This window comes from Geospiza fortis, unplaced genomic scaffold (assembly GCF_000277835.1).
Source record: "Geospiza fortis unplaced genomic scaffold, GeoFor_1.0 scaffold55, whole genome shotgun sequence".
NCBI lineage: Eukaryota > Metazoa > Chordata > Aves > Passeriformes > Thraupidae > Geospiza > Geospiza fortis.
This window is the reverse complement of record NW_005054308.1, coordinates 5,409,158-5,420,637: the sequence shown is the minus strand read 5'-3', so window position 1 is coordinate 5,420,637 and position 11,480 is coordinate 5,409,158. Positions and strand designations below refer to the sequence as shown.

General features: G+C 41.8%; 1 protein-coding gene across 1 annotated transcript in view; it reads left to right on the top strand.

The window, feature by feature from the left end:
• ADAMTS2 (ADAM metallopeptidase with thrombospondin type 1 motif 2) overlaps positions 1–11,480 on the top strand; it is a 172,559-nt gene that overhangs the window by 1,136 nt on the left and 159,943 nt on the right. The window contains 2 exon segments of the mRNA XM_014312149.2: positions 150–314; positions 515–876. Of these exon segments, the coding sequence (XP_014167624.1) occupies positions 150–314; positions 515–876 (527 nt within the window).

Sequence of the window (11,480 nt, the reverse complement as noted above, 5' to 3'; positions counted from 1 at the left end):
CCGCGGCGTCCCCATCACCGGTGGCTGGTCAAACCCGCCGCACCGGGGTAGTTTGAGGGACTTGCCTTTGCCTTGCAGGCGCCTGCAAACCCAGCCCCTACCCCTGCCCCTGCGAGCAGTCCCGAAGTGAATCAACGCCCTGTCTTCAGCGCTGGCCACCTGGGAAGCCCCCAGAGTCCCCGAGGCGACGCTGTCACTAACTGGGCGTGCAGGGGTGCGGGGTCCGGGCTGGGTGGGCAAAGGGGAGCGGGATCTCGCTGCGGGGGCAGGAGTGCGGGGTCCTGGCAGGGTGGGGAGGCTCACTCCACCGTCTGGTATTTTGGGGAAGAAGAGACAAGTTTGAGTGAACTCTGCACACTTCATGCAGGTGAGCCAAGTGCCTGCAAAGAGTGCAGTGTCCATCTGCCTTATGTAAGTGTCTGCTGTGCTAATGAATAATGGAATAAAAATCCCGCGGCATCAGGATATGTTTAGTTCTAGTATCTCTGTCCTCTCTTGCTTTCTCCCTGTAAAGATTCAATCCTGAGGAATATAGAGGAGTACAGCCTTGTCATCCCCACAAGCACCGATTCAGAGGGCAGGTTCCTATCCCACTTGGTGTCTGGACCACCAAAAGCACGCTTCAGGAGAGCTGTGGAGGACTTGCAACGTGAAGCAGCAGATGAGCAGATATTTTACAATGTCACTGTTTTTGGAAGAGAGTTTCACTTCAGGTTGCGGCCGAACTCCAGGCTCGTGGCCCCTGGAGCAACAGTTGAGTGGCAGGAGGACTCTGAGGAGACTCATATTGAACCTCTCTATGGGAATTGCCTCTATGTTGGGGATATCACTGATCTGCCAAATGCTTCTGTTGCTATCAGCAATTGCGATGGACTGGTAAGTTACTTTTGTTATTATATCAAAGATAATTATATTAATTTCCTACAGTCTTTAAATATAAAATGTGTGGACTGTCAGAAACTCACACCTCATATGGTAACTGTGAATGCAAATTAACTAATGTTCCCTTGTGTGGGAATAGCTGTGCTGCACCAAGCGCTGCTTTACAGACAGTGGCACTAGAAGTTTGAGCACATGCTCTGAGGTAGCTACTCTGGAACAGAGCAGCTGAAACCAGCATTTATGTTGATTTGTGGTAAAGTTACTTGAGGGGTCTGATGCTCTAAACCAGAACGTTAAGTGGCATGTTCTCAGCATCCACTTCTCACTTACAGCCTGCAAGGGTAAATGTTAAAAAGAGTTAATCCCAAATAATGGGCTGGACTACCTTGGAAACACATTTGATAGGTAAAATATGGTTTTGTCCTGGAAAATTTAAATTTATTCAGAGTCTGTTTTCTTGGATATTTCACTTGGTGAGTTTCACTGCCTAATCAAGTGATTGATGAAAAGTTGCAGTAGACTTTGAGTTTTACGAGCAAAACAGCCCCCTGTGATACATTTGTCAAAGCTGTGTGCTTTAAAACTGGCTGCAGCTTTCTGTTCTGGAGTGCACGTTCAGCACTCAGATTATCACGGTTTGTCCCTGACATCCTAAACTGTCACACTGTCATTTGAACAGTAATTACTGCACAGCAATTTGTTCAGTGAGAAAGGGGCTATATTTTCCTTTATAATGACCAGTTTATCCAGCCTGTATTTCCTTGCTCTAGCCTTTAGAGTTTGTAATTTTGAGATTGCTTAATTGTAATGCATTCTGCCTCTGCATAAAGAGCCAGTAGGAGTCAGTTGTATTTCTATTTATTTAGTCATAGGAAGTTGTTCATTTGCTGTGCCAAGAAGATGACATGTATGGAGATAGTATGTTGGCTATCTGAGAATGGAAGGGAATCAAATACTTTTCCCCTTAGTCTTTCCTTTCCTGTGGTTTCTCCTAGCCATGCGCATTCCTGTCTTGAGAAGCAGGTTTTAATGTTGCAGTTGTTTGATGTGGACAGCTGGCTGAGGGTAAGAGAAGCACCAGGACTGAGCAAGAAGAGCCATTCAGAGAGGAGAGTGTGAGCCTGCAGTTCTGCCTCGGGGGGGAAGCAAAAGTTCTGTGCTCTCCTTGTGTCTAGCACAGATCATTTTGTGTAAGGCAAATTTACTTGCTCAAGATTTACTTGCTCTTTACTTTTAAAACTGGGGCAGAGCAAAAGCTCTTTTTCCTTGTTCATCTGTGCTGAAAGGTGGAGGAAGATCCTGTTGATGGCCACTCCTCACCTTGTGTTCTTCTCCTCAGCACAGGTGTTGACTGTAAGGGCAGCGGGGGAGCTTGTTCCTGTTTCCTTCCAGTGTTTGCCTGAATGTGGGCTCCTTATATTTAGACAAAAGAGTTATGATAAAACAGATCAGGAATTAAAGCCAAGCTTTGGATGAGACTCTAAAGGTCCGAGGCCTCATGTTGCATGTAAAAATGACAAAGCATGAGAATGGTTTATAAAATGAAGTGAAGATATAAATGAAAGGCTCTATAAATTACTGCTTTTTTCACATTTGTTATGTCTCAAATGCAAAGGCGTGAAGCCAGGCCTCAATGCAATAATAAATGCACTCATAAAAGACTGGAATCGAGAAAACTACCAAAGGAATTGTAGTTTTTCAACCTGTATGCCCAACCCGTGTGCCTGCCTTTTCCAGTGTTCTTGTTTCCATTAGAAGAAGCTGGAGAGTTGGTCTGGGCTAGGAGGTGCCACATTCTAATCTGAATGATTTTCACATGGAATTACAACTTCTGTGGTTATGCTAATACATTTGGAAATGGATTACTGCTTCCTCCTGGGTTTGTCTGCATGGTAGATATTGCAGTGCAGAGATGTATTTTTTTTGCCCAGGTCACTGAAGCCTTCCTGCAGGAAGCATTGCCTCAATACCTTTAGGCTGTAAAGATTTCCCTGAGATTGTGCAGTAAATCTGTTTTGGAACAACAAATTGAACTCCAGTCCCTTGGGTACCATGTTCCATCTCTACCCTTTCCCTCCATCTCAGTTTCTTTCTTTCTTGTGGGGTGAGTGTATAAAACAGATTATCAATTGAATTACACAAACTCAAAGGAATTATACCAATGTTTCTACAAAAGCCACTGCTCTGTGGACAGAAATAATAAGCAAGTAACCCCAGAAGTTAATACTGCTTGTGATTGTCTCTCCCTTTATTTCTTGTTTTTTGCAAGGAGTATTGAAGAGTCCTTGGAGCCATGTGTTGCCAGCAAGACATACTTAGAGATCACTGGGCTGTATGCTTTTCTTGGGTTTATTGACATTTGGATGTGAATAAAGACATGGACAAAGCTACTGTCAACTGTTTTTCTATGTCTGGTTTTTGCTTCACACCTAGTTTTCTTCAGTTGGCCCAAGTATTTCCACCACGTTTTCTGGTTGTTCTGGAGTAGGGATGGTGGATCTTGCTTACAACTGAGTTGTCAACAGACAAGGGTTAGAATTTTACATTATAAACTTGATTAATTTAATTCCTAGTATTTATTTTTGAAGTGCTTGCTTTTGAAGGTGGTTTGACATCTTCTTGCGATCTTCTGTCTTTTGCATCAGCCATCGGGGCTGAAACAACACTGGACTTGAAGTGTCCTACTTTGATTTTTTCATTGCAAACTTTTGTTGACTGAATCTGGTGGAAGTCAGCAAATACATCTGCCACCTTGCCAACTTCTGATGTTATCTCCTTTGAACAGCCCTTTTGGTTTGCACTGTACTACCAACTATGTCTTATTTTCCAGTTATTGTCTTACAAGAGTCTGGCTGGTGGAATTGGTATTGCCAAATGAGAAATTGTTGGAAGGAATTTACATGAAAATAGTAGATTTGTGAAGGGACTTTTGAACTGTACTATAAATGATGAAGATCTGCTGCCCTGACCAAAGAGATACTCATTAGTTTGGGTACTCACGGTTTTCTGTATCAGAATTCAACAGAAAATGTATTGATCTAGAAATCAAATCTGAGGCAGATGAAGAGAACTTCTGAAGTATGCAATCTAGGTGTGTTGTCAGAGCTGGAACGGGTCATTAAAAATTGTAGATGAAAAATCAAATTTAAAGCTAATCAATAGATTTTTAACAGCTTTCTGAATTATGAATGTAATTTTTACCATATTAAAAAAAAAGTACTGTGAAAGCTTTCCCACTTAAGATAAAAACACTTGGGACAACTTGTTATCATCTTGGTTGGCCTGACAGCATTCAAACTATTTCTCCACTGGGTGGGCAGAGCAAGCATGGTCAGCTCTCCACGGCCTGCAGGCTGTGGTGGAAGGCATTGTTCTTTGAGTATGTTCTTGGTCCTTGGCCAGATTCCTACTTGTGGATGCAGTTGGAGGATGAAGGAGCTGGCTGTCCTCTCCAAGGCTGTGAAGGAGAGTGGTTGAAGGCTGTAAAAAATGCTATAAAACAACAAAAAGTTAGGATTATGTTAATCCTTCCAGATTATTGCATAACTATGGGAACTGTCTTTCTTCACCTCAGCAGATGAACCTGCCATTGTAGAAGAACTCTTTACACATCTAGATTTTTGATAAATATTTCTGCAGTGCTTGAGGCAGATGTGCCAAAAATGTCTTCTTCAGGCTGACAGGATGGTACCATTTGGTTGTGGAAATTCAGAGACATAAAGTTCCTCCCAGTCTCCTCATGACATTTGTAGTTTGTGAGCTAGAATGTGTACTTAGACAGGAAAAACACAATATCAACAGCACATCTGAAGTGGATAATGAACACATGATTAACTTAGGCTGCAGTGCAGAGTCAGATTACTGACAGGACTGAGAAGACTGAGGATCACTACTCCATGATGAACAAGCAGTGTGATCTGATTGCACCCACAGAAGCAAAGGAAGGAGCATCACTCTCAGTAACACATCATGGTGTCCTAGTTTGGCTCCTTTAGCATAATCCTCTTCCTTTTTTAAAGCTAAAAGATCAGCTGTCCAAAAATTTCACAGTATTGTCACTAAATTGAAAAGTTATTAGAAGAATATATATAGAAACTGAGCTTTTCAAGCCATCTCTGCTTGTTTGTTTTCTAAATGAGCTGTAAGTTTTACATGGCTGGAGGTACCAAGAGTGACACCTTACAAGTGCAGTGGACTTGTTTCTTCTCCTGATGAACCAGGCAGGGTTTGCTCTACAATGTTTCAGTCTTCCTTGTGCTCTTGCTAACCCTCCCAAACTGTTTTTGAGCAGCCTGCTGGCTGGCTGGCTGCTTGCCCAGGCTCTGTTTCCTCTAGAAATGCCTGGGACACCAGCAGTGCTTTCTCGACTCATGCCCAATGCTGCAGTATCTGTAGCCCTGGGCTCACCTGGGTGGGTTTGTGGTGATGCATTTCCCTTTCCTAACCAGTCATGGATCCTCAGGAGCTGGCTGGTGCTTTGGCTGCTGCCAATACAAGTGCACATCTACCAGTTGTCCCAAGATGTTGTTTAGTATTATTTATATTATGAGTATTTTCTTTCCTGTTTTAACTCAGAGAACTAAACTTTTCCCCTCCTTTTTTATGCTATAGGGTTGTATTCATGTAATCTAATTTCTAAAGTGGAAATGTAGAATCTCATGTTCAGATCCAGTCAATGGTGTTTCCTGAGAGAAATTCCAGCTACCCATGTGAAATGCCCACCTTTATCCCCTTCCTCCTGCCACTTTCCCTGCATTCCTAAAGGCATTTAGATACTTTGTGAAGTCTAGCCTTGTTTAGTACAGTTCTCCTTCATTTTGAGCATGAGTTTGATCTCTCTAAAGTAAGTGAATTTTAAGATTATATTGTTATATACTGTCCTGACAGAGGTGTTTTCTTGGAACTGTCCACAGAGTTGAAGGTGAACCTAACTCACCTTAGGTGGAACACGTAATTTACCTGGATAAGAGGGTGAAGGAGCTGCTCACAATGAATATACCAGGAGAAGGCAGACATGCTTATGTAACTGTGGTATTTTTCCTTTTAGACATCCATCTCCTGCTTTCATATGGATTTATAATTTAGTCGTGTTTCTTTTTGATCTGGTTTTTGGATTACACTGGTTTGTGATGTAGTAAAAAAGCAGAGCTCAAGGTAGCACAATATTATCTTCAAAGTCTGGTCAGGTCTAGTGCCTGACAGTTAAAACAGATGCATGCTACAAATAATTCCAGTAATTCCTTTTCTGTATGCTAAATTCTTAGCATTTACAATATGATGGGGTTGGATCCATTTTAAGGAGATATTTGGGCTCATATGATCTTTTCATTTGGAAGCATTTTCTCATTAAATTAAACCAAAATCAAACCAAAGCCACCAACTGCATGCTTTTTTTTTTTCTTTCTCCATTTTTTAATGTAATGGCAAAATTCACTGTAGGTTTTTTTGATAAGTAGGACTGTAGTACAGAGGTGGAAGAAGTGCAAATAGGCTCTGTGACACAGTATAGAACAAAATGTAAAAGCCATTCTCATTAAGGAAACAGCAGTCCTTCCTCTGCAGATGATCAGTGGGATCACCATTAACCCTTTTCCAAGGGCGTTTTGAACTCAGCTGGGCTTTCCCCATGGCTAAGCCAAGCATGTATGTGAATTCTAGCACAATCAGAGCCTGACTGCACATCCCCATTGAAACACATCTATTAAAAGGCCTGTGTTGCCTGGCAAAGCAATGGAGCTCTTTTGATGCCTAGCACTCCAGCATGTCCATGTTTTCACAGGATAGAGACTTTGCTTTGTAACCCATTCTCTGGGTTTCTGCTGTTCATTTCCCTGGCCAACACGAGCCTAGTTGGACAGTCCCTTCTGCTGTGTAAATTGCACAGGCTTTCCCTTTTAAAAGTTACAGTGTGAAAGACGAAGAGTGTAAACACTATGATTCAGCCTCTGACTGGAGTAAATTATCCTCTGCTGTCCTTAAAAGAGACTCTGTCATCAGTAAATACTGTTTTTTTTTCTTTGCATCTTCTGCGCATGGATTATCTCACCTACATTTTATCTGAGAGCAGAGCAAGTAATTTCCTACATCATACAGGTGGACACCATCTGGACTGAGTATCCTCAGGCAATCAAAACTGGTATCTTTGTGGTATGTTGTAGGCCTTTGGATAAAATATAAGTATTTATGTCCTATTTGACCTTATGTTGCATTGTCCTCATTGTAGTAGAGTCTCAGCTGTACTATACCCTTTGACCACACAGAAACTAATTTTCCAACCAGAATATTAAACTCTGTATATCCAAGGGAAGGGGCCTATAGTGTCTCCTACTTCCCATCTTGAAAGACCCAGATATAGGAACTAATTTTGATAAGGTCATAATTAATTTCTGGGATAAGCAGAACATCTATTTTGAGAAGTCTGTCCCTCTTAGCTTCCAGAGGTGTGTCCCTCAAAAAGTGCTATTAGCTCACTTACCTGCCAGCTCGCTCCTTCCTTGTGGCGTGGGGAGGCTGGTCCCTGAGAATTCAAGACTCCTGCGAATGGCAAGGCATTGCCACATTTAAGGTTAGTTCCATGTTTACTTTTGGCTACAGAAGGTCAAAAATTTTTTTGGATCAACCAGAATTCCAGCTGTTGTGTGAAGCGGGACCTTTTCTCCAGAGATCACACTAGTGTTTTATTCGACCTACTTCTGAGTACTTTTTATTTATGGTGACTGTTGCTTTGTAAGCAGGTCATGCCATTACTTAATGGCACACTAGGATATTTCTCATACTGGGTCTGATTAAAACAGAACCAGGGAGCAGGTCTTGAGTGTCTTGCAGGGGGTTGCACAACCTTGCTCTGATGTGCACACCCTCCTTTTCGGATCACCTTGTCCCTTTATTGCTTTCTTTCTTCCAAAGTTTCAGTAAGTTCTCTAACACATCACATCTGGTTCCTTTAGTCCCTTTATCTGAGTGTGTTTTAAATTCATCTTTGTTTGCAGAGTCTTGACACAGCAGGTTCCCAGCTTTAATAGTCTGCAAATGAAAGGCCCACATTTCACACGCTATTTTCAGCACTGTTCTATTAAACTGTAACATTGAAAAGAAGAGTGTCCTCTTCAAGTGCAGAAGAGCACGTTGCTTCCTCATATCTAAATCACAGCTTCTGTTATAGATCTTCTCAGTTATTCCCAGGTCTCAAAACGTCTGGTACTTTCTTCAGATCTGGAGTTCTTGGAGTGTTAAGCGTGAACCTCAGCATTAATGTTTCTGCTTTTTCTTCTAAGTAACTGCTTTTTGTTTAAAGAGTTTTAAAGTGTTTCCCTCAAGGAAAATACAGAGATGCCAGTTCTCTTTCTTGAAGTCCCAAAAATCCCCTGGCCAGTGAAAACCATCCCAAGTATGTTGTTTTGAAGGTGTCACTTTACAGTACAGATGAGTTTCTCTTTGCACCTTGTGTGTTTTGTCTTGTGTGTGCCTCTGTGAGACTTTGTGCACTGCTGTGGGTTCTGTGGGCTGGCTGCCCCTCAGATGGGGGAGGTTCATTTACTGGCCATGGTAACTTCAGTATAATTTTATCCTCTCTAATGCCACAGAGACAACCTCCCCTCACCACTCATTTACACACTTGCTTTTCCTACCACTTCATGCCCCTTGTAGGACTGTGTCAACTGATCTGTTTGTTTTCCAGATCTTTCCCTTGCTGAGATGGAAGTCCCATTTGTACAACTTGCTGTTACTTTTTGGTCTTGGCATCCCAAGTGTGTTGAAGTTTTTCAGTGTTAACCGTCAAGTTCATATATTTTTATTCCTTTTAAATTGGCTTATGTAAAATTTAGTATTTTGCCCCCTTATTGCTGCATTTGTGACCCTTCTCTTCAAAATAAAGACACTATTAATTCTTCACTTTCGCAGCTTTCTGTGGAGAATTCAGAAGTTGGAATTGCCTAATGTCCCTGGTATTTTCTGACTCTTCCACCTGCAAAATACAATGTTGCCACTTCCCTTTTGATGTGGTGAGCTATAAATACAGCTACTTTAACTTCTTTCCTACTGTCATCCCCTTTAACTTTTCCTATAGTTGCCACCTCTGTGTTTGAATTTCATTATATGATCAGACTGCTTTTTCCCAGCATTTAACCTCTAGCCTCGTGGACCTCAGGGGACAAATTACAATCTATTTTCTACTGAAATTAAGTGTGAAGCCTACTAATCCTGTAATGAGAAAGTCAGTGGACATCACTGGTATCTGTGGATAAGAAGAGCTCCTTCTAGCTGTAACTAGATACAGCTAATTTATGTATTTAAGTTATTTGTCTTCACTAAGTGTGTGGACTATAGGTTGCTGTTATTGCCCTGCAATGAAGGCGAATGATTTTTACAGTTTTTTGAGGTAAGAAAGCTGGAAGGAAATACCTGACATATGGTGAATATTTAAGCTATTTTTTGAAAAACATGAAATCAGACTATCCACCTGAGGTTTAGGATAGCACAGAGCCACACCTTGATGTGAGTCTTAAAGCCTTTATTAGTGTGTTTTCTGATTTACTGTCACTGTAAGAATAATGAAGTGGATGTGTGGAGAAGAACCTGCATGGCCAATGAGCAGGCTGGCCAATGAGCAGGCTGGCTAATGAGCAGGCTGGCTAATGAGCAGGCTGGCCAGCAGCTCTTTCCTTTATCCCATCACTTACAATCCTGACAAGAAGCAGTCCATGAAGTGGCCAGGGACGTTGAATTTTGTGAATGATACAGCAAATTTCTACAGGAGCCCTGAGTGCAGCTCTCTCAGCCTGCTGCTGTGCCTGCTTCCCAAGGTTGTGGGCAGTCCCTCTCTCACCCCTCCTCCTCCCTCTGTGCCCTGGGGGCTGCAGCAGCAGCTTCCAGCATGTACAGTGGAGCTCTGGACACACCTCAGCCCCCTCAGGCAAACCCATCCACCACCTTCACACCACACACCAGGATGGGCACTGCAGACTCAGGGCTACTCTTGCACAGTGTGGTCCGTGGGAGGGATTTCTCTTTCAAGTTTTGTTTCTGAACATGAGCTTTTTTGGCATGATTTAATGAGTATTGTAGAGTATAGGATGGAGAAAGTCAAAATAATACATTGAGTCCAACAGGAAAGAAAGGCTTACTTTCTTGGGAGTAAAACTGTCTCAAGAGCTAAGCATAGTAATGCACCATTTACATTTTAATTCAAATACAGTAAAATGATTGAATTTAGAAAGGAAGAGGGGAAAGCACTTGCTGAATTTTTAGATTAGATGTTAGGAAAAACTTCTTCACAAAAAGGGGCTGTCAAACCTTGGAACAGGCAGCTCAGGGAGGTACAGATGTGGCACCTGGGGCTGCATGGTTTAGTGTGGACTTAACATTCCTGTGTTAATGGTTGAACTTAAAGACCTTCTAAGCCTCTTCCAACTTAAATGATTCCATGGTTCTGTGATTCTCATTTCTCTGCTCCTTCCCCCATATGCAAAAGGCAGAACCAGCATCCAGTACCTGCCCTAAGCAGCTGCACCTTGCAATTCTCCCCTGGTGAAGTGTGGGACTCCCAAGGCTGGTACCAGGCTGGTGCCCATGGCCATCACATCACCTGCAGGGCATTCCTGTTCCCAGGACAGAGCCCAAACTTTGGAAAAAGCCTACAGAAAACACAGAGATTAACCAAGGGTAGGTGGCAGCACAGTCTGTGGTTACTGTTTTTATAGTGGGTTTATTTGTTTTAATCATGGCTTTTAGGTAAATCATGTTCATCCAACTCATATGCAGAAGAATATACTTCATTTTTCAGAGTGCTAAAATTTCAAGGCTTTCCCCTTCCTCCAACAGAGGAGCTGTGGAAGGAATGTGAAAGATGGTGCTCAGAAAGCATTCTGCAAACCAGAATGTACTTTAGAAACAGTGTTTGAGAAATAAGTCATTACCTGACAATGAAGGCAGCTGAGCTGGGCTCAGTCAGAGTCTTTCACGTGCCAACACTCTCATGTGACAGGAGTTATATTGGAAGATGACAGGCTTTGAAGCTTGCAAGGCTGAAAATGTCTAAAAGTTTTTGTATACCTAAAGCAATAGCTGGATGAATGGTGTCTTTCAGACTTCAAAACACTCTCTGTAAAGCACCATGAACATACATAGGGTCACAATCTTTTTAATCAACAAAAAAGCTCCACCCCAAATCCTAGAAGCAGAAATTTATGCCACTGTTCAATACCACTAGGTACCTCAGGGTTAAAGAAGGTTTAGAGATGAATTTGGATTGATTTCAGGTTTATAACCAAGCTTGAAATCAGAGTTTTCAGATAGTTTTAGGTTTCATTGTAAAAATTGCAAATCCACCACTCATCAGTAAACCAAAATATTTAATTCCCAAATAAGTGCTAAGAGGTGTCTGTCAATATTAAATTTATTTGCAGAGTTACAGCATGTTAAGGCTGACATAAGCAGCAAGTGTAAAAATGGGATTAATCAAAGGATGATTTATTCTTCTTTCAGAGTAATATGAAACTCAGTCTGGATAAGTAATAGACAAGCAAAGAAAGACAAGACCATTTACAAGATGTTTTGAATTAATTTAATCTCCTCAGTAGGAGAGTGTAATGAATTTT